Consider the following 24,690-nt stretch of genomic DNA (forward strand, 5'->3'; position numbering starts at 1 on the left):
GCTTATCTATATTTCGCGATAACTCTTGGGTGTGCCCCAGGGACTCTTTTAGAGCTAATAAAAACACTCCATTTTTGGGACCATTTTACCATATTTGTTTAAAATTTTCTGTGTATGCCTATTTAGCAGTTTTGCATGGTGCTGAACTCAAATTTAAATATGTGTTAAGGCCTTGGGGGCTTTTGGGACTAAATGTGGGGGAGGGGGGGCGGGTAAATGATGGACTTAGTCACTTCTTTTTTTGCATGTTGCAGAACTCAAATTTACATATGTTAAGGCCTAAAACTGCACCGTTTGTTCATTTTCACCGGGATTTGACGTCCCCTGGGGACTTTTGGGGCTAAATGGGGGGGGGACAAATGCTGAACTTAGTCATTTTTTTATGTCTCGTTCACTGTGCACTCATGAGGGCACTATGTATGCTTCACTTGTTTCTTATCAAATTAGAATTTTTCCAAAGTTGCTTAGTTAATATCAATTATTATGAAATATGAATTAGCATCAAAGTAGATTATTAATTTTTTGGACACCCTTTATATTTATCACTTCTAATTATGCAATTTTTATTTTTTACTTGAGAGGGTCACCATTTACCAAGACCAAGAGGCACCTCTAAGATAATATTTAAGTAGTGAAACAACAAGATCAGTTGTGGTGGAGCTTAGGTAGGGCTACATTATCTAGCAAGACGACTCAATAGAAATTTATACACATTGGATTTGAAGTTGACCATACTAATGGTCAGCTGAGAAGCAGACCCACGGTATTGTATTCCACAGAGAGACAGTTCTAGGAAAGAAACTCTTCTCATTAAATTTGTGTTTAGTTTTAGGAACAGATATAGAGTGTGGGAAGTTGTTATCAGTTGTTGCAGCTAGACGTGTATTTATTGCAAACGTTTTACAAGGAGGAACCATACACAATGTTACACGTTTACACACGTAAACCCAACACGTTGTAGCAGAGTGCGTTACAAGGAACATAAGACAAGTAATAACTCGACTCCTTTTTTTGTAACAACGACGTTTATTTCCTCATTTTCCCACCACGTGTGACTTCTCGTTACGGTTGTGACGTCACCCACGTCTCTAATGTAATCTCAAATGTGCTGAATGTGATCGCCGGTCTGTGCACATGCTCTTTTTATAGTCTTCTTTTTTTTTTCACTCACACAGCTTGGCATTTGCATACACGCGTCCATGCTCTGTTGCACATAGATTGGAGCTCAGTCGAGCACTTACCATAAAAGTAACAAAACAGCAGAGACAGGCATGCAACGTCTCTTTTGTAAGAAAGAGGAAATAGGGAGACGAAATGTTGTTGCCCACTAAATTTCGAAGACGGTTTTGCACCCTGTCAAGGTAGGAAAGAGTGCTCTTAAGAGTTCCACCCCAGATGTGGCAACAGTACTCCATCTAACGAGTTATTTGACTTTTGTACTGGTAGAGAATTGCACTGGACGTGAGATACTTTCTGGAGCGGTAGAAAGTTCCCACCATTTTATGCATATACAACTATACAATGTACTAACTTTTCAGTTGAGTGAAGTATTAGCAGTGTTAGAAATTTCGTGAAAACTATTGAATAATTCCACCCCGTCTTTCCAAGCTTATAACTCCTCGAAAAATGTCATTCAAGCCCTAATTTTGTCTTTCAATTAAAGGAGCAAGGACCAAGGTTTCATTAAAAAAAAACACAAAAACAAACAACGTGAGTTTTTTTAAAAAAGGTTTTAAACTTCGGACTTTACAGGTAAATTTCTAAAAAACACTACTTTTTTTGTTTTTAAATTTGAATATATTATTTATTGATCTTTTATCTTCAATTTGTGATATATAAAACTTTGGTACATAAATTAATTATTTACTTTTTAATAGACATTTGAAAATGGGGGGCGTGAATATAAAAAAAAAACGTTTGTCTAAAATATTATATTCGGTTTATTGGAAAGAGCATAACATTTCACATTGACCCTGAAAATATCGTAAAAATAGAATCAAGAGAAAAACTTTGATAGATTTTTAAAGTTTAAAAATTGAAAAATACTGAACTCGTAACATTCAATTAATTTCATTACTATTTTTTTTTAAATATTTTTTATTACTTTTTATACAACTTTAATAGTTTATTTTGGAAGTATAATCCATAAAGAAAATAAACAACCCACCTTTAAAAGAGAAATTACGAGTTTTTTATATTTTATTTGCAGTTTTGTGTTAGGGGTGTCAAAAATTCCTACAAAAATTCTGATACACCTAATGAAGTATATTCATTTTTGGAGTTTTAAAAAAATAAAGAAATTGCAGACATGTTCATTGCTTGGGCCTATTAAGAGATTCTGCTTGCATATCTAAAAGTCATCAGTCTCTTTACCTCTATATAGGGTATCACAAAATTAACGATCTATTTTAAAATATAAATTAGTACCAAACTAGATGCTTTGTTTTGGGACATCGTATATTAGGATTTTATTTGCATTCATTCTTTGCATTGGGTGCTATCAGTATTGGTGTTAGGGAATCAGTTACTCTCACTCTTGTGAACAAGCTGATGTGATATTTTCTTATATCACCAAAAGTTGGAATTCATTCAATTGATCTAAGTTTGGGCTACATTGATCGATAATGGTCGATTGTGCAAATCAAAAAAGTATTGTTTTTGACTTTTTATTCCCCGAGAGCTTTTTTTCATCAGACATCAATATCCCAACTGATAAATGAATTAATTCCTCAACATTTTGGTTGGTACACGTTTATGTCCCTTTACGAAGGTTGAGGAATATTACTACAAAATTGTAGGTGTTTGTACCCTATCCGAACGAAATTTCGGAAATCGTAATACTGAATTTCACATGAAAATAATGGCATCTATGTATTCCTTGTATTTTTAAGATGAGCATATCCAAAAATTATGAAAATCGATAAGGTAGAAAATTATTTATTAAAAAAATAGAAACTGGAATTTGAAGAAAATGCTCGTATTTGCTTATGTAAGACACAGGGGAGTTCAAAAGGGAGATAATTTTCCGTTCTGGTTTATTTTATAAAAACAAGATGGTCACAATTTTTCACCTGCTTATATGATTAAAGTTGTTTTTTCTTTTCTTTTAATAATTCGGGAACATTTAGGTAATTTTGACTGCATAATTTGGAAGCTAACATTGTAAGTTATTAGAATTGACAAAAAGAATTAGTAGAAACCATTGTTTTTTATCTGAAAACTCCATTTATCGACTACAAAATTTTATTCGAATAGTGTAGAAGCACTAAATTGTATTTTAGAGTCCTTGTTTTCATTTTGTTTGAAATGCATTAAATGATTTCGATTTGAAGAGTATTTCTAATACTTGGTATTATTATGTACACAATATCTTTAGGTAAATCCCATTAGAGTTCGGTCCTGGATATGACCTAAAACTATATCCGATGGTGAGACCCCACCTTGCGGGCCTTGGGGAGTGTGGAGCCACCCTTTAATTGCCATTGCTCCCAGGTCCACTCTGACCCGGAGTGGTAGTACCTGTTAGGGTCCTAACTATGGGTTAAATAGAATCCGACTTAAAAAACAAATATACTCCATTAAAAATCGTTCCTCAAAATAACTAGATTCGGCATTAAATAACCTGAAAAAGGTTGATATGCCGTAAAACAAAAACAACCAACCATTACAGTTCAAAGACAAAAATACCTGATAAGTTTTATATTATCTGATATCATTTGTATCACATTTCATTCGAATGGGCCACAAGAGCAGCAACATTATTGTGTGTTTTGTTCCCAGTAGAAGCAAAAAAATATATATGCTTGGACTACTTTTTCAGAAAACTTACAAAAACTCAAAATTCATATTACTTGGCTTATTTGGATGTGTTTTTATTTTGAGTGTTATTTTTCCAACGTTTCTGGCCTTCTTCATATATATCTTGTCGAACTCAAGAAAACTGCAGGCTATACCAATGAGAATTGAAGATTAGAAAAGTTTGATCTGAGATGAGGATTTGTAGTGACATACTGATAGTTGTTAGTGATCTAGGCTTACCTGGTTTACTTATACAGTTTTGTAGATCATCTGAAAGACTCAAGTGATCCGGACAAGCACAAATGCGTGTGTAGAGAGGACTTGGAAGACAGAAGTGACTGCATGACACACTGGAACATGGACTGATGTCTGAAAATGGAAGAAGATCAGAAATTAAAAATACGATATCAAAGTATGTAGCATTTTTCTTCGGTTTTCAACGTAGCTTTCATACATCAGAGTGAGATGATCCCCTCATGCAATCAGGTGGCCGTTGGCAGACCCTGAGTGTAGCAGTAGAACTTGGCGCTGGTCCACAAGTCCAAATAGACTCAATCTGGGCTTCAGAAGGAGTGCTATGACTTTGTATCCTTCTCTCACTGCCCCCCACCTTCTCCAACCTGAACCTGCTGGACTACTTAATTTAGTCATACGCCGAGAACATCACCAACATGACCTCCCACAACCCCAAAGCCAGCTTAATCGCTGCCATTCGCTGAGTATTTGCCAAGCTCTTGGAGCGGCTAGCATGGAAATAGCATGCTCCCAGTTCCAGACCCGTATCGAGGCTGAGATTAAGACTGAAAGCAACTACATTGAATAGATGTCAGCTCTATTACATAATCTAAGTTACCTGAATGATTTTTTTCAATAAGTGTTGTTTTTTTTTTTTAGGGCAACAATTTTATTGTTCTTCCCTGTATTATGTTTTGATCCCTTTGTAAACAGTATGGAGGGGTTGTTGGGTGCGTAGTATAGATTTTAGCGCATGTGGATTAGTGCGATTAGAAACGATTTTAATGTGTGTGAAACAAAGCAGTTCAGAGAGTATTCGACAGTGACCTGCTACTAAGAGAAATTAATGTATGAGGTCAGCGCAGGTATGTTGAATGGGCTCAATTTCAGTTTTTATTTTACTGAGCCACCGCCATGGTACTCTTGTCAACTGATCAGCTTCATTGTCGCCTGACTTTACTAGTGTGACACCTACTGTGAGTCTATACTCAGTAACCAACTCCATGAGCATGCTGTGCCATCTTGGTCGCAGCATTTCATTGGCTGCCTTCGTGGTGAGTTGTGACTTCCCTTTCAGAGCGTCTGTTGCCCATCAGTAAATGCAGGTTGAACCTGTCTTGATACGTAGAATCTCTGCCTGCCACTGGAGCACCAGGTTAACTCCTTTCAACATTGTGTCCAGTTCTGACAAATTAATGTCTTCATACATTATTCACTGGATGCAACCAGCTTCCATCCTCGATGACCGAGCCATTGGCCTCTAACACAGCCCCAGTGGCAAATGAGCTTGCATCTACCCAAACCGTAACCTCACTTCCATTCACACACCAATCATCTTGCACATAATCGTTCTGATGTATCCTGCTCAGTGTGTCTATCAACATACTCCTGAAAGAGGAGTCATGTGTTTCATCATCCCAGCAAATGGTAACTTTGTTGGCGCAATGTTTTATGTATGCTGTAACTACACAGATCCATTCACAAACAGGAAAATAACCAATCAGTTTTCCACATACTGAAAAGCTTGTTCACCTTGTCATGAGTCATAGCGATTCTGGAGCATCTCCTTCTCATATCAATCATAGTCACTGTGAACACACAATCTGAGCACTCTTGCTTCTCCTTGAAGTCGCTCAGGAGAGCACATACATCTGCATTTGCTGTAAATGTATCAACAAAGTCATTGAGCTTTCTGTAGTCTATCACAGGTCTCACTTTGATTTTATTTTTCTGCACTACAGCCATTAATGGAATTAATGCTTTCGCTGGACCTAGCCCTTCTTCTGGATATGGCACCAATCATCTATTTTTCAGCCATAATTCTTGTTCTTTTTCATGTTCAGCCCAAATATGCTTGGCCACAGGTAGTCTATTCATCAATTGCCCTGGTGTTTGTCCACCCGTCCATTTACATGTGACAGTTCATTCTTTTTTAAATCAAATAGAGCACTGAAGTCTGCCTCATCAATGTTAATCACAACATACCTAGATATGCTTTCCATGAGAAAGTGAACCTCACTAAATTCAATCAAATGCACTCCACCCAACTTCTTGAGAGAATCAAATCCCAGTAAAAGGTCAAAGCCTAACAGTTTTCCTTCGACAACTAAGACCTCAAAGGATGTATGCTGCCCACGGTAAACTCAACTTGGTCGATCCCACAGCATCTCATAACCTTTCCATCTGTGGTCATCACCTTAACAACTGATGACATACGGCTTTGTTCATCAGGGTTTTAGAACAGTCAGTCTCAACTAGAGCGGCCGATTGTTGTCCATCAACAAGTATGTGGATGACTGGACGTGCCTCGTTTTTCACTTGCATAAGGAGTAGACTGGCCTCAACGTCTTTTCTGCAGAATCGTTTCCCTGGCATTCTGCAGCAAAGTGACCGATTTCATTGCACTGTAATTTATGTGGCAACCTTTAGACACTTGTGCTATTGGGTCATCGAATTACACAGTCTTTGGCTATAAAGCGTAGCATTAGCTGCAAAGTTCTTGGCAAAGAGATTGGCTTTGTCTGATGCTGACGAGATTACCTCAGGTCCATTGATGATAGTTGGGATAGAGCACACACTTCTGTTGAGGATTCTGTTTGCTATTTGCCAGAACTGATGGGAACCAAGCCACTGCTCAGCTACCTTGGACTTGACGAACTGAGCATACAACTCTTTCGCCTTCTTTATTACTTTTTTACAGTGGTTGCCGGCAGTTCTGAAAGCGGCTTTAGTCTCAGTTAATCTATTACGTTGAAAGCAATGGAAAAGTGGTTTCTGTGTGCAATGGTAGCAGCACATTCTAAGATGAACCACGGCTGGCTGTTAGGTTTTTGCTGGAACATTTTGAGGGTATGAAACTGTCTATACCTACGTGCAAACAACGAGCGGCACATATGTACTTTAGATTACTACTGATAATTAATTATTTCCAGTCTTGGGAAAGGGGAGACAATCCAGGATTTTAATGATTTTTTTTAGTGAAAGTTCTTTCATTAAATTAACAAACTAACACTATGAAAAACATTATTTACCAGAACATCTATTGAATTTAATTACTATTCTATTCTTTTTAAACGTGAACGGTTATTTTCTTTCGTTTTAAATTTAATATACATAAAAGGAACGTTTTATTTTATTAATTAATATTTCCTAATAAGTTAAAACAATTGAAATTAAATATAACAGTAAATTTAGAACATTTTTTAATTTTTTAAGTTTTTTTCTTTTCAAAACTATCAATTTATTTCATAAGGTAAAATTTTTTAGACATAAGATATAACAGCCAATTTAGTATATTTTGAAATGTATGCATTTTCTTTTTTTTTTACATGATAAATTTAAATTAATTTGATTCAATAAATGTTGCGATAATTAATGTTTTTGTTGAGTTAGTGCTTTAATTTAATGTACTGGTTTTGATTTACCTACAAGTTTTCACTAAAAATCAATGAAATTCTGGATTGTCTTCCCTTTCCCAGGTAGAACTCTTCCAAAACTGAAAACAAATAATTATCAGTGGCAATCTAAAGTGTACAACAGTTCTTAACCAGATATGTTATGAGGCGAGAAGAAACTGAAAACAAAAAGGTTCGAAGCAGAAATGAAACAACAACATGGGTCCTGAAAGAAAAAGAATCATGACATGGAACTGGACAAAGAAACAATGGCCAATGCAAAAGAGTAATCATGTCATCTGTTCTACAACGGTTTTACAATGATGACCGATTACGATAAATTACTATGATCAGAATATTATTTTTATTATTCGAGTCCTCTGAGATGAGTAACTTGTATGTTTATTTATTTATTTGCAGACTGTTATCCTCATCTTTTTATAGATGTTGTTTCAGACGTTTCGGCCAACTATTCCTCTAGCCTTCATCAGGTGGTTAACCATGACGGGATAGGAATGCCGAGTCTCTTAACTGTATTCTCAGCAATTACTGCCTTCCATAGTTGTTGTCGTCTCATCACGTTTTTGGCCAACTAATCCTCTGACCAGCTTTGGGTAGGATTGAAACCACTATCTTTAGACAATGCTCACCTGGAACTCAGAGACTCAGCAAATTAAGAGACTCCCCATTTCTATCCCGTCACAGTTAACCACCTGACAAAGGCCAGAAGAATAGTTGGCCGAAACATTATAAAGCAACAACTATGAAGACGAGGATAACATTCAGCAAAAAAATAAATACATGATCAGAATGTCACCAATGCACACGAACAGCTACACACATAAGTTGATAAAGAAGATATTATTGCTAGTTGAAATCCTGTTTTTCTTTCTGAATTAATCAAAGCTGTTGAAGCAGATAAAAGCGATCAAAAATGATTTAGTCATACCAAAGAAAGAAACAATAGAGTATACTGAATTTGATTAAATCATGTTAAAAATTGCACTTCCAGGTTCATTTAAAAAGAAAATAGTAGCCTTTGAGGCAATTCTTTCACTTTATTTTTAATCGTGTAGAATAAAAAATAAAAATAAGTTGGCAACTATTTTAGCAAGCAATGCATTAACCCTGCATAAACCAGTTCAGTGATAGTTATCATATTCTTATCAATTGTCTTCGTTATGACAAATGGACTACCCGATAGCCTATTTTAGCAAGCAATGCATTAACCTTGTATAAATCTGTTTAATGATATTTACCATATCTGCATGAACTGTCTTTTTTATGAAAAATAGACTACCTTATAGTCATTAACAACTAGGCTACACCATTCTACTAGATCCACAGTGCATGTGCATGAGTATGGCATAATGGTCTACTTCACAAGGTCTCCAGCTATGGTATAGCTTGAAATGCCTTTTCAATCATTAAATCATTTCTCTCTGATAGGTTCATAAGAGTAGTGGTTGATGGGCAGAAATCAGAAGCTCTCAGTATTAATACTGGAGTCCCTCAGGAGTTCATCCTGGGTCCAACTCTCCTCCTGATCTACATTAAAGATCTTCCAAATCACATCCTTAGATCATTCGTAGACATTTTTTGCTAATGACACTACCACCTATGTTAGCACAACAAAGGCCATAAACGACCAAATTCTTTCTGATTCTCTCTCCTCTGATCTTGAGCATATGGTATAAGGGGGGAAAGGTGGCTGGTTATTTTTAATGCATCTAAGTTTTGACAGGCTTCTGGGCTTGACCTTTATTCCTGATCTAAAATTGAACACATACATCAAATCCGTTGCCAAGATCGCTGGAAAAATGGCAGGGTCTTTCTATCAATCCAGTAGATATCTATTTGTTGATGCAATTCTCTACCTATAAAAGATCCTGGTACGTCCAAGGATGGAGTACTGTTGTCACATTTGGGCAGGAGCTGCTAGAAAGGACTTATCCTGCCTTGACACAGTTCAGAATAGACTTTGTAGGCTAGTGGGGGGTGCCATTTTTTCTTCCTTGCAACCTCTTTCTCACAGAAGAGACGTTGCGAGCCTGTCTCTGTTTTATCGTAATTTTCATGGCAAGTGCTCGTCTGAGCTCCAATTTATCGTCCCCCCTTGCCAAACATTCACGAGAAACACTCATCTGGCTGAAAATACTATCAATAATTCCTCCCACTCTTTTTCTGTGCCTAAACCTAAACATAGATTCCATGAACAAAGCTTCTTTCTTAGAACTACGCACCTGTGGAACTTTCTTCCGTTTACCTGCTTTCCAGCTGACTACAATACGGTCGACTTCAAGTCCAATGTAAACAAGTTCTTGATGAGCCGTTCCCCTAAGTTATTCAATTTACATCTTTAACGATTACTATGACATTGCCCTTTTGACCACTGTACACTCTTTGACCCTTATCCTTTAGTGGCATCTAGGCCTTGATAAGTGGTGATTCCTTTGTAAAAAAAAAAAAGATATATCGCTCTGAAAGGACATGGAAATAAATTCTTCAAATAAAGTTAACTCTTTGCTCAACGGTATGTGCGTAGTTTCACAAGAGAAGAAATTCTCACAATCAATAATCAATAATCTACAGCGAAGTATAAACTGGGGTTAACTTACCATAAATGATTTCACTGGAGTTATAAGCATGGATGCCGTTGAGACGAACAAATTTGGACGTTCCATCCCAAAAGTTTTCTAACTTTCCACCCTTCTTAGGCAGTCGGACAAGAGAACTAAAAGAAAATAGAGAAAATATTCAATATTAGAAAAATTTGGAAACACCTGAAAATTGATAGGCAATAAACGATGATACATGTATCTGTGGATCACAAAGTATATATATATATATATATATATATATATATATATATAAACTAGCAAAAGTACTCGTCGTTGACTGGGTTCAAAAATAGCCTACAGAAAATGGACTCTGATTTATGAACGTATGATAGGTTATCAAAAGGAAGGGTTGTAAAGAGATAGCTTCGAATTTGGGGGTATTAAAACCAAAGCAAAATATGATGAAAGTAAAAATAAAATAGATAAACCTCATAATTTATTATACCATACCTGTTCACACTGAAACACTTATCATAATATTCTGTGGATCTATATTAAAAAACCTTGTTAAACTTTGTGATATATTTCCATTCTCTGGAGGTCAGGCGCGAACGAACACCCCATAATTTTATTATACCATATTTCTTCAAACTGAAACATAATTATCAAAGTATACTTATGCAGATAGATATGAGAAGTCTTTATTAAAGTTTATGTCTATTTCCATTCTATGGAGGCGAACGCAGACCCTACAATTTTATTATACCATCCCTATTTAAGTTAAAACTCTTTATTTGTCACTCAGTCCTCATTTTTTTAATGAGTGATTTTTCTGATAAAGGGAGAAGAAAAAGCTGTATTCTAGGTCGCCAGTATTTTGCGTGAACATTCGGCAAAGATGACGGAAATTTTCTGTTCTATGTCTATCCTCGTAGCCATGTCACTAGTAAGGGTGCTGGAGGTAAACGTTTTATCTGGGCTGACGTTATCCGCCTGATAGTCAGGGACCCGAACCTTGGATTAACCACTAAGGAGGCTGTCCTATCAGCAGGTGCAAAGTACTGGGGCTGCTGTATTGCCATTTGGTGAATGGATTCTGGACCATGCAGTAGTCTCTGGTGGGGCCTCACGATGCCATACTTGTGGGTAATTGTTATGGCTTTATCTTATCATGTGCTACAAAAAAAATTCTTTGTTACTTTTCTCTCTTTGTTTCCCCTCTCTGTCTTGCTCTAAGCAAATCTGACGACCTAGTCCACAAACTCCAAAATTCCATCATGACAAGTTTCACGATTAAACCCGGATCTGAAACTTCCAACGTAGACCCCCACTACCATGTCTCCTTCTCCAACATCAGGGGTCTACGTTCTAACCTTCCAGAGGTTGAAACCCAATTACAGGAGACTAAACCAGACTTTTTCTTTTTAAGTGAAACGGGAATTGGACAGACTATTTCCCTAAATGAGTTCGTAATTAAAGGATACTCTAACCTAACTTCCAAAACTGACCCCCAAGATCGCCATGGGCATGGAATATGTTCCAATATAAAAGATGGCTTTCCATGTGGTAGGGACATCTCCAGAGAAGATCCTAACTTACCCTATATGTGCTTCCGAGTAGCACTAGCTCACACTACGGCATTTTTATTTACTAAGCATATCTGAGAAAATTGACCAAGTTCTATCAGCATATCCTTCAGCTAACATTCACGTATGTGGAGACTTCAATGTTCACAATGTGGAATGGTTGACCCACTCAAACAAGATCGATGATGAGGGGAGATTCTGTCATGATTTCTCCATTGCTTATGACCTCACTCAGATTGTTCACGAACCCACCTGTGTGCCTGACAATGGCGGCCAGTATGCAAGTCTCCTAGACCTTTTTCTCACAACTTTCCCTGAACTATGTTCAGTTTCCGTTCTGTCTCCCCTTGGATTTTCTGACCACTCAGTTGTATCAATTAAGATAAAAATGAAATGTAATAAGTCCTCAGACATACCTCTCCATCGTACAGTATATCGATACAATATGGCTGACTGGGATAGCTTCCGTACATTTATATCAGATCTTCCTCTGCGTTCCATGTTTAAAAAGGATGTGTCGTCTATAATATCAGACCTGACAGAATGGTTAATTGTAGGTATAGACAATTTCATACCCTCGAAAAAGTTCCAGCAAAAACCTAACAGCCAGCCATGGTTTTCTCCAGAATGTGCTGCTGCTATTGTGCACAGAAATCACTTTTTCCACTACTTCCAACGTAATAGATGTATGGAAACTAAAGCCGCTTTCAGGACTGCCAGCAACTATTGTAAGAAAGTAATAAAGAGCGCAAGAGAGTTGTATGCTCAGTCCGTCAAGTCCAAAGTAGCTGAGCAGCGGCTTGGTTCCCACCAGTTTTGGCAAATTGCAAACAGAATCTTGAACAGAAGCGTGTGCTCCATCCCAACTATCATCAATGGACCTGAGTTAATCTCGTCAGCATCAGACAAAGCCAAATTCTTTGCCAAGAACTTTGCAGCTAATTCTACCCTTTGTGACGAAGGACGCCAACCCCCAATATTTCCTCCTGTATCAGAAAACACACTAAGTGATATACAAATATCTGTATGTGATGTTGCCAAGCTAATCAAAAACCTTGATTCCAGTAAAGCAACCGGCCCTGACGATATTCCAATTATAGTACTCAAAAAACTTCAACCAGAACTAGCACCCATACTTACAAAACTGTTTAAACGTTGTCTTAAGGAGAATTGCTTCTCATCACCCTGGTAAAATCTCATCAGTATGCTCTGTATTTAAGAATTCAGGTGATCGTTCATCTTCCTCACCATACAGGCCAGTAAGTCTCCTGTGCGTCATGAGTAAGTTGCTGGAATCTGTGTTAAATACAGAAGTAATCAACCATCTTAGTGACACGCAATATGGTTTCCGTTCTGCTAGATCTACAGCAGATGTGCTTACAGTTATATCTCATAGGATTAACGAATCTCTCGACAGAGGCAACCTTTCTAGGGCAATTGCTCTTGACATATCAAAGGCCTTTGATAGGGTATGGCATAAAGGTCTACTTCACAAGATCTCCAGCTATGGTATTGCTGGAAATGTCTTCGCAATTATTAAATCATTTCTCTCTGATAGGTTCATAAGAGTAGTAGTTGATGGGCAAAACTCAGAAGCTCACAGTATAAATGCTGGAGTTCCTCAGGGGTCTGTCCTAGGCCCAACTCTTTTCCTGATCTACATTAATGATCTTCCAAATCACATCCTTACATCATTCATAGACATTTATGCTGATGACACTACCATCTATGGTAGAACATCTAAGACAGTAAATGACCAAGTTCTCTCCGATTCTCTCTCCTCTGATCTTGATCACGTTGTACAATGGGGAAAGAAATGGCTGGTTACTTTTAATGCATCTAAAACCAAGCTTCTATCTTTACATCATCAACGTTCTGATCCCCATCTGGCATCAATTAAAATGAATGGCTCTCGTCTTGGGGAGGCCTCAAGTTTTGACAGGCTTCTGGGCTTGATCTTTACTCCTGATCTTAAATGGAATACGTGCATCAAATCTGTTGCCAAGGCCGCTGGAAAAATGGTGGGATCTTTCTATCGATCCAGTAGATATCTCACTGCTGATGCAATTCTCTATCTATATAAGAGCCAGATACGTCCAAGGATGGAGTACTGTTGCCACATATGGGCAGGAGCTACTAGAAAAGACTTGTCCTGCTTTGATAGGGTTCAAAATAGACTTCGTGGCCTGGTGGGAGATGTCCTTTTCTCTTCGCTGCAACCTCTGTCTTACAGAAGAGATGTTGCGAGTTTGTCTCTGATGTATCGTTATTTTCATGGAAAGTGTTCAACTGAGCTTCAGTCTATGGTCCCCCCCTCGCCAAACTTTCACAAGAAACACTAGACTAGCTGAAAATATTATCAATAATTTTCCCCACTCTTTATCTGTACCTAAACCTAAACATAGATTCCATGATCAAAGCTTCTTTCTTAGAACTGCACGCCTGTGGAATTGTCTTCCGTTTTCCTGCTTTCCAGCTGTCTATAATATGGTTGTCTTCAAGTCCAACGTGAACAAGTTTCTGATGAGCCGTTCCACCTAAGTTAACAAATTTTCCGAACTTCCATTACTATCGATTACTATATTGTTCTTTTGACTACTCTACACTCTTTAACCCTTATCCTTGAGTGGCCTATCGACTTTGATAAGTGGTGACGTACTATGTAAAAAAAAAACAAAAAAAAACATACTTATCAAAGTATTATTATGTACATCTATATCAAAAACACTTGTAAACGTTTTTTTTTCATTTTTAAGATTTTTATTTCTATACTTTATGGACCAGGCGCGTACGCAGACCCCACAATTTTAATGAATCATCATTATGCCAGATCAAACATACCCATTCCTGTGTCTCAATACATCTTCTATCATTATATGTGATCAGTTTTCTATACTAGTCAACCATATAGAAGCCTATTCATGACCAGACACAAACACAGACGTTCAGCTTTATATTATATATATATATATATATATATATATATATATATATATATATATATATATATATAGGTTGTATAAAAAATGTACTCAACCGTTAACTGTTATCATCATTATTTGAACAATAAAACAATAACTATCAATTTGAACATTTGCGAACGTGATTCTTCAATTACATTTGTATTTGAAACTTTTCGATTTCATAAATAAATGTTTTATCATTATTCCAAGTTTAAGTACTTTTTGAAACACTCTGTGTGTGTGTGTGTATATATATATATATATATATATATATAGGATATCCAAAAAAAATTAATCATCTATTCTGATACTAATTTATTTATCTTTCAAACACTGAGTTAGTAAATAAGTTGAGAGCATAATTTTCCTTTCCCCAATTGTCCATTTTGATATGTTATAGTATATCTTTTTTTTTAATCTCATGGTCTTACTGGATTCCAGGATATGAATTCATCTAGTCGGGTGGAATATCCAGTTCCATGCTGCTAATTGAGATAATATTATTTGAAAAAGATGCAACATTTCTCACAAAAGCCAGTGTTGGTTAACCATACCAATGAGATCTTATTTGGGTCGTGAATACTATGTGATCTGAAATAATTGGTCAGGTTTTACTTGTAGAAAAAAAGTATCCTCATGCCAGGTTGTCCTGACAGACCTCTGTACAGAGAGACCTTTGATGTTCGAGGATAGTGTCTAGTAGACATTCAAGTTTTCTCAACTAAGCATTTTTTTTTTAATTTTCTTCCTTTGAAGATTGTAATGCTGGGTATGGGGCAGCCAAACCAGCTGCCAACATTGCCCTGCTTTTTATTGAAACCAACCGAGAGCTCTTTTTAGTATCCTTGCTGTTCCCTTAAGTGCAATTGTCTGAATCTCTTTTGCACTTGGTTCACCAGGAATATTAGTAAGGTAGGACTTCAGGTTCTTCTTCATAAACTCTGTAGCACCTATAATAACTGGTATGATTGATATCTCCCTAAGATTCCAGTTTCTTTTCATATCATACACGAGACCTTGATATTTGATCTGTTTCTGTCTTTCAGCTTTGTTCAGAACTCCATCATTAGAGACACCTCACTTCAACCAAAGTTGCAACTTACTTGTGTTCAATCAAACGTTTACAAAATGTAACATTTTTTGCCTGTTTTTTGTTATTGGATTGCTGTGTATTAATTCCTAGTCTGAATAATTCAAACAATACATAGTCTGATAGTTTTATTAATAGATGACTCGTACAAATCGGGGATACGTCCTCGACAATCAGTCCGATAGTGAAATTATTGCCCTCAAGCTAAGGCATGGTCCTCTTCAGTCTTAAGAGGTCTGCACTCCCATACTTTACCTTCTCTTTCAGAAGAGGTGAGTTTATCACTCATCTCTTGAGGCATCCTTACCAGGGAATTCTTCCGGGCTGCTAAGGCATTTTTGTAGGGTAGAGTGTGTTAATTCAAGCGGGCATGGCTTTTCAGTCACACTTGACCTTGTGTTTAACCTCCTGGAGAGGTGGGGGGGGGGATGCAAATAAAAAAATAGACAGATAATTTTTCACTTACTTTCTGGACCAGTCGGTGAGGTAAAGATAATCTCCAGACAGTGCGATCCCAAAATAATGCGCTTCAGCTTCATTGTACAACAAACGATAATCCTTCCCTTCCGTTGTCATGGAAGCGATGTTATTTGATTTTGCATCGGCCCAATAAATACGTTTCTCTACAAATAGAAAAGCAACAGGAATTGAATATCTCATCATCCAATAAGGTGTCATTTTTGTTGAAAATTTATTGAGATTGAAATACAATTTTTTTTTTTTAATTATGGTAATCAAATAAAATAATTTATCGTTTCTGGAATGGCAAACCTTTGGAAAACCATAGAATCTAAATAAGAACAGGATATTTTTCCAAAGAATTTGCACATACAATGTTGTTTAAAGGGTGAAGAGTAGTCAGCTTTTGCCAGTGCATGCCCTACATCACTTACAGATAACTTGTAAAACTCTGTAGCAGTAATTCTTCTCATGAACTCACCTCCAAAAGACAGAAAGTCTGTCCTTTTGCTCAAACAGAGGAAACGGTGAGAGGAGAGAAAAGTTCCTCCCTAAAGAAAGTTCCGACTCAAGGTGAGAAAGAAAGTGAGGCTGATGGACGCAGCAGTTTTCAAACTCTAAACTTTAAAGCAAAAAAAATACAATTCCAAAAAATAATTGTTTTTTTTTTCTTTTTTTTCTTTTTGGAATCTTTTGATATTAGGTTTCATAATTTCTCTTTGCGGACTGTTATCCTCGTCTGCATGGTTGTTGTTGTTTCACTAGGTTTCGTCCAACTCATCCTTTGGCCTTCTTCGGATGATTAACCATGACAAGACAGGAATGATGAGTTTTGTAACTTATCCTCAATAATTACTGCCTTCTGTATTTGTTGTTACCTCACCACGTTTGGGCCAACTAATCCTCTGGCTTCCTTGGGTAGAATTGAAACCGCTATCTTCAGACAATTCTTACCTGGAACCATAGAGACTGAACGTCTCTATCCACTGCACCATGGGCCTCAAAGGTGAGCATTGTTTAAAGATAACGTTTTCAATCCTACTCAAGCAGTCCAGAGGATGAGTTGGCCAATATGTGATGAGACAACAACTATGGAAGGCAGTAATTACTGGAGATGCAGTTACAAGACTCAGCATTCCTATTCCATTGTGGTTAACCACCTGAAGAAGGCCAAAGGATAAGTTGACCGAAACGTGGTAAAACAACAACAACAACTATGAAGATGAGGGTTATAGTCCGCAAAAATACTGAATGCACAATTTTAAGAAAGTTTACATTTTTGCTAGGCTGACATTTTTAACATATAATGACCTTACCTTTGACATCAAGAGCCAATCCATTCGGCCAAGCTCCAGTTTCAAAATCAAAAATAACTCTTCTATCAGAACCGTCCATCCCACATCGTTCAATCCGTGGGTGGCTCCCCCAATCGGACCAATAAATTCGCCTAAAATAGAATTGAATGGGGAATACTTTAGTAAAGAAATAGAGACTTAAACTTGAAAAATTATGAAACACATGAATCACACACAGAGAAATCTGGAAAATAAATAAAATTTCAGGTTATTAAAAAAAAAAATTCTTATCTTCAGAACCTCAACTCCAGATAAAAAATATAAATATAGAATTGCCAAACGGAGAAATAAACAGATTTAAAGCTTCTGTGTAGCTTAATTGCCATAAATTCTCATAGTTTTAAAATTTACTACTTATTACTGTACGTACAGGGTGTAAACAATAAATTATCAGTTTGAGATCTCAAATTGTAAACCTTGATAAGGGAGGATCAGTAAAAGATTTGTGTATGTTTATTTTTTTTTATTAAATACAAATAAATACAAACATTTTATTTTATGCATCTACCTTCCTGCATTCACAACTTGTTGAATTTGAGCCCTAAAAGTACAACAGGCATTGACAGCTGACTCTTTCTTGATAGTGCAGGATGCTCGCCTTATGGGGGTCTTCAGGGAGGCCACACCATTATGGGAACGAGCATTAGAGAGTTTCTCAACATCGCCCCATAACCAATAGTCACAGGGGTTCAACTCTGGCGATCTAGAGGGCCATATATTGGAAGACACAAAAAACGGCAACTCTCTCTTCAAGAAGATCTACACTGCTTTTGTCCCATGAGCAAGTGCAGAGTCCTGGATAATCATAAAATATTTGTATTTGTTTGTATTTAATAAAACAGTTAAATAAACATACACAAATCTATATAGAAAGAGGTTTGTGTTTACTATAATATTTTTACACAAATATTACACAACTATAAATCATGTAGAATATCTACATGAATATAATTACACGTATTAGTTAACTAAAGGTGATTTTCCCATAAGAAAAACGAAAAAAACTAATAGAGAAGTAATTAAAATGAATGTTTAAAAGAATATGCAAATTAGCTAGATCTTTTGCTAGTGAATGCAATTCCATGACCCATATATAACAAAGTTGTATTTTCTTTTTAAATAAATAGAAAAAAGTGTTTTTAATATGAATATCAATACACAAATAATTCAAATTATAGGAGTGTATATATATATATATATATATATATATATATATATATATATATATATATATATATATATAATTTGCAATATTATTAAATTAAACCTTGAAATGAAATTCATCCAAAGCTATGGATTTGAGACCACACTCAACAGCGTTCAGCCGTGCAATAAATACCTGCAAGCTATGTCAACCTTTCCAGTACTGAAGAATATCATAGACATATGCTCATAGTTTCGTCTGGTGAACCAGGTGTCTTATGCATACAGCATGGTGAACAGAATACAACCATTTCACCAACTCCTGAAGCCGGGAACACCATTTGCATGGAATGCCCATCTTGACAATCTGTTCCTGGATTCCAAGGCAGTCATACTCTGAGATTGATGAGGGCACCTGTATCTTTAGCAAGTCCAAGCTCACCTACCTTGCCATCGATTGGTCAAAGAATGATCTTGGATTTTGACTATTCCAGAAGCCTCTGTCGGTTTCCAAAAGCAAAGTCCTTCTGTTGTCATGAGGGCTGGAAGGTCACCCTTGTTGGCAGCCATTTCACACACTCAGCCGAATCATGTTGCACTCCAATAGAAGGCAAGGTGCTAGCAGTGGCTGATGCATTGGAGAAAGCCAGGTACTTCATTCTCGGGTGTGTTGACCTTACAATAGCCATGAACCACAAACCACTACTGAAAGTGTTTGGCAACAGATCGCTTGAAGACATATCCAATGGTCGGTTGCACAACCTGAAAGAAAAGACCTTGCGCTACAGGTTTCACATGATTCACATTCCGAGTGCTAAAAACTGTGCAGTGGTTGCTATCTCTCATCATACAACCGGTGCTCTCCAACCCGAAAAGATGCTGTTGGTGGATGACATCACATCTGTCTCTGGTTATGAGGAACACATTCCTCATCTGCCACCATTCTCTGACCTCAGCCACATCATCCTCTCCCCCATACGACGCAGCAATGAGTGTGACACCGATGTGAAATAGTCTCTCCAGAACTGTGCTCTATCATCCATCAACTCGATACAGTCGATCACGTAGGACAGAGTTTGGGGTGCCACTAACAATGACGAAAACTTGGTGAAGCTTGTTGAGATTATCAAATCTGGAATGTCAGAATCCCGCAGTGCGTTGCCTGTGTCCTTGCACGAGTACCATCAGTTTCAGTTGTTGTCATTACAGAATGCCTTATCGGTTTTGTAATAGAATTAAGCAGATATATTACAAAATATTGAAGTTTATTAATAAAAGTGATTTAAATTGTAGATAAATAAGTTTTTCTTTATAAGCAAATGGTAATCCAGCAAGGTCAGAAAGATAAATATCAATGCAACAACTCTTTTTGAAATTCACAACTCTTCTTCATTCTTTACAAACAGGAAATTTCTACAGATTTTCTGTTTAACATTTCTGAATTTCTGAGATGGGATGAGGATTAATTATTCATATTATTTGGATTCTTTGGACTAATGTTCTCATCTTGAATGCTATTTTCACAACGTTTTGGTGAGGTGTATCTGACTACTATGTCACATAAGGACCCATAGCGCAATCGTTAGAGTACTTGGAAAAATCAATTGTAAAACTTATATTCTCCTGAAGGTTGAAGTTTCAATTCTCAGTGTAGGCGAGTAAAAAATACAATTGAAAATCACTTAGGACCTCAAGCCAGTCATGGCTGACAGAACAAGAGCATGCTCTCGTGAAGTAAATACAGGGTTCCTTTCAAAATTCCGTCCAAATTCCCGAGTTTGACATAAACATTCTTGAGTTCGACAAGATACACCTGAAGAAGGTCGGAGGTTACATCGACCGAAACGTTGTGAAAATGATATTCAAGATGAAAACACTAGTTTGAAGAATCCAAATAATATAAATTTTCTGTTTAATTATTCTGTTTTTTTTTGTTTTGTTTTGTTTTTTGTTTTTTCATCATCATCTTGCGTTTAACGTTTCACATGCTGGCATGTGTTGGATGACTTTTAGAAATTAACTTCCAAACTATTATCTCTGTTAAGGTCTTTATTTGTCCCTCTTTCTCTCAAGTCCATCTTTGTCATGTTTTTTTATGTTTTACTTGTGTGGTGACTTCACTATTTAATTAATTTACATCTGCAAATTAATTAGGAGAATAGAAAGTGGACATTGTGTTTACTTTCAAGAACTTCATACTCTGAATTTTGTCATTTAATCCTCAAATTACATTTTTTTTTTTTACAAAAGAGTCACCACTTATCAAGGCTCAGAGGCCACTCGAGAATAAGGGTTAAGTGTACAGTGGTCAATGGGACAATGACATAGTAATTGTTAGTAGTGGAAATTTGGTAAATTGGATTACTTAAGGGGAACGGCTCATCAAGAACTTGTTTACGTTGGACTTGAAGGCGATCATATTATAGTCAGCCAAGAAGCAAGCAAATAGAAGAGAGTTCCACAGCTGTGCAGTTCTCAGAAAGAAACTTTGTTCATGGAATCTATGTTTAGGTTTAGGCACAGATAAAGAGTGAGGGAAATTATTGATAGTGCTTTCAGCTAAACGAGTGTTTCTCATGAAAGTTTGGCATGGGGGGGCATAGATTTGAGCTCAGACGAGCACTTACCATGAAAATAACGATAAAGCAGACACAGGCTTGCAATGTCTCTTCTGTGAGAAAGAGGTTGGAGGTAAGAAAAAAAGGCACCCCCCACGAAGCTATGAAGTCTATTTAGAACTTTATCAAGGCAGTAATGTTTCTGATAAAGGAGGAAGAATTGCTGTTTTCTATCTAAAATTTATCATTGACTATTTTTTGACCATGACATAGTATTTATTTATTCTTTTGCGTCCTTACATTAAGTGCCTTCACGCATTTTCTGGAGCGATTTTCATAAAAGAAAACAGGAACTCTCATCCGTTCTTTCAATGTGACCAGACCTTCGAAGTCTCCTGTTTTACACACATCTCCTGATACTATCTAAATTTAATCTTCTTCTGAGATCATCAGATCTGAATCTGCTTTTGTACCATTCTCAGATCATTTTCTCCATGCAACGCATGTCCTCAATCATCATGCTGCCTATGCATACCTGATAGACTCTTCTCTTGTTCAACAGTGATAACGATTTGCTGGTTAATAATGGCAAAAGTTCTCTGAACATAATCTACCCACTACTAATTCTAGCTATAAAACTAGCACCTGTTCTACCCTGTGTATCAATGGCATCACTAAGGTAACAAGATTTCTGAACAACTTCAGTAACTTCACCATCCACGAATATTTTCTACGTATTTGAGTTTACATTCGTCCCTGTTGTCTTACACTTCTTTCACACAAACTGGTTGCCATTTCTCAACCTATCAGTAGTTCCACTGAACTTCTTGTTTATCCAATGCTTACAAAAACGCACAGAAAATGAAGTTAGACCTGACTTCCTTACCACAAACCGAGCATTGAAATTTCCCTAACCCTAACCCTTATTCCAGAGAATTTTCAATACTACAAATGCTGATCAACACTTTTGCTTTCGTCGTGACATTTATTGTGATATTAATAAGTGCGGATGGTTAGGGATTAGATGAGGTTGGTTGGTTTTTTTTGTTTTACAGCATATCAACCTTTTTCAGGTTATTTAATGCCGAATCCAGTGATCTTGAAGAACAATTTTTTAATAAAGTATATTTGTTTTTTTTCTTAAGTCGGTTTCTGTTTAACCCATAGTTGGGACCCTAACAGGTACTACCACTCCGGGTCAGAGTGGACCTGGAAGCAATGGCAATTAAAGGGTGGCTCCACACTCCCCAAAGCCTGCAAGCTGAGGCCTCATCACCGGATATAGTTTAAGGTCATATCCAGGACCGATTAGACGAGGATGCGAGGGGATGTTGTAGTATTATTATTAACAACCGCATCCACTCCTCCTCCCACTCCTTTCTCATATCCCTTCTTCCGCTTGCCGACTTATTATCGAGCAGTTCCAATTTGTAGACTCGATGAATGAAACGTGTTTCATCACTCTCCTTGCATCCTCATCTAATTTCTAATTATCTGCACTAAGTAATATAATAACATGATGTTAATGCACAGCAATGAAGAAGATGACTACTCACCCGCCTGCAGTGTAATCCATTACAGGAATCGGCAGTCATTAAGGCCAACAAAGGGCAACGCAGGCAACACAAAGTGCCAGCACCAACTGAAAACTTGTTGTGGCACATACTGAGTTCCTTACTTTTACAGCACTATGTCAGTACAAAACCCAATGGTCATCTATCAACCATTCCAAGTATCCATCCACCAGTTCCATCCATGCCTGCCAAACTGCGTAGATCAAGGAGGGAGAGCAAACCTATATGGAGGTTTGACCTGTTATAGAACAAATGAAGTATCAACCCCCCCCCTTACCTACAAACTGCTTCCAGCCCATTACAGCCCCATGTACTTCTCCTTCAATAGAAGTGGATGCTGTTGTAGTATTAGTATTAACAGCCCCATCCAGTCCTCATCTCACTCCTCTCCCATATCCCTTCTTCTGGTTTCGGGCGGCTCACCGTCGAGCAGTTCCTGTTTATAGACTCGGTGAATAAAACATGCTTCATCACTCTCCTTGCATCGACGTCTAATCCCTAACCATCCGCACTTATTATCACTTTCAGGCTTTTACTTTCTATAGCATTCCTCCAAGTTTTGAACTTGACTTAACAAGCAAACCTTCCATTGTTTCACGGGTAAGTACCAAATCATCAGCATACAACATCTCTTTTGTATAACCCTTCTGTAACTCCCTGGACAATACCTCCAAGACAGCAATGGATTCAGTGCAGAAACCTAATGACCTTCTACTTCAACATTAAAGTTTTCACAAAATGTTAATTCTAACACAAATTTGAGCATTTCTGTATTTTGTTTGAACAACTTTCAAAAAACATTCCTTGCTCCTAATTTATGCAAAGCTTCCTAGACAACATCTCATGGCATTCTGCCGTAAGCTTTTATCCAAATCCACAAAAGGAAAATTCAATTTTTTTCATCTTACTAACGAACATCTCTTTAATTTGTCTCAGGATAGGTTAGATGGTCGTTTTGTTTTATAGCATATCAACCCTTTTCAGGTTATTTAATGTTGAATCAAGTAATTTTGAAAAAAAAAGTTTTTAGGTTTCAAGTTCTTTATATCTTCTAATATTTGTTCAGGGTGTTTGGTTTGTTTGGTTTGTAGAGGAAAATTGTTGTTTTTGTTTATAGAACATGATTGAGTTTTGCAAAGGGAAAGTAAAAAACAATAACATCAATATTGTTTTATTATTGGAATTCTTTTGGATGAGTAATTTGTATATTTATTATTTTATTTGCAGACTGTTATCCTCATCTTTATAGTTCTTGTTTAACGACGTTGTTAACCACCTGAAGAAGGCCTGAGGAATAGTTGGCTGAAACGTCGTGAAAAAACAACTCTGTGCCTAAACCTAAACATCGATTCCATGAACAAAGCTTCTTTCTTAGAACTGCATGCCTGTGGAATTGTCTTCCGTTTTCCTGCTTTCCAGCTGACTACAATATGGTTGTGTTCAAGTCTAACGTAAATAACTTCTTGATGAGCCGTTCCATATGAGTTATCAAATTTACCGAATTTTCATTACTAATGATTACTATATTGTCCAATTTCTACTGTACACTCTTTAACCCTTATCCTTGAGTGGCCTCTTGGCCTTGATAATGTGGTGATGCCTGTGTAAAAAAAAAGATAAATAAAAAAATAACAGTTCGCAAATAAATAAATAAATAACGTCAGTGTTTGGTGCATTTTAGGTCATGAAGTTAGTATCTTCAGACAGCCTGATTTGGTAGCACCAGATATCTCAGAATAAATATAGCACCACTGGTACTATGTCCAAGTGTAACAGAGCGCGAACGTGCATATGGCAGCTGTATGCAAACGACTGAGCCGTGCATGAGGTGACGTTACGGCAAAGAAGAAGGAAAAATGTTATAAAAAGAAGAATGTGTGCAGACCAATGATCACGTTAGAAAGAGATAGCCATGTTATGCATATGGGCCGAGAGCAACAGGTTTGAACAAGAGACAAGGCTTCATTCAGGAAA

General features: G+C 37.0%; 1 protein-coding gene across 2 annotated transcripts in view; it reads right to left on the bottom strand.

The window, feature by feature from the left end:
- Nucleotides 1–24,690, bottom strand: part of LOC145246679 (low-density lipoprotein receptor-related protein 6-like) — a 166,729-nt gene that overhangs the window by 31,482 nt on the left and 110,557 nt on the right. For both annotated transcript variants that reach the window (XM_080108393.1, XM_080108394.1), the window contains exons 13-16: nt 17,403–17,533; nt 16,094–16,250; nt 10,046–10,161; nt 4,039–4,167 (exon numbers count right to left, since the gene is read on the bottom strand). In XM_080108393.1, coding sequence (XP_079964519.1) covers nt 4,039–4,167; nt 10,046–10,161; nt 16,094–16,250; nt 17,403–17,533 — 533 coding nt within the window. The remainder of the gene's footprint in view (nt 1–4,038; nt 4,168–10,045; nt 10,162–16,093; nt 16,251–17,402; nt 17,534–24,690) is intronic.

Source organism: Euprymna scolopes, chromosome 24 (assembly GCF_053919585.1).
Source record: "Euprymna scolopes isolate OS-2025 chromosome 24, ASM5391958v1, whole genome shotgun sequence".
Taxonomy (NCBI): Eukaryota; Metazoa; Mollusca; class Cephalopoda; order Sepiida; family Sepiolidae; genus Euprymna; species Euprymna scolopes.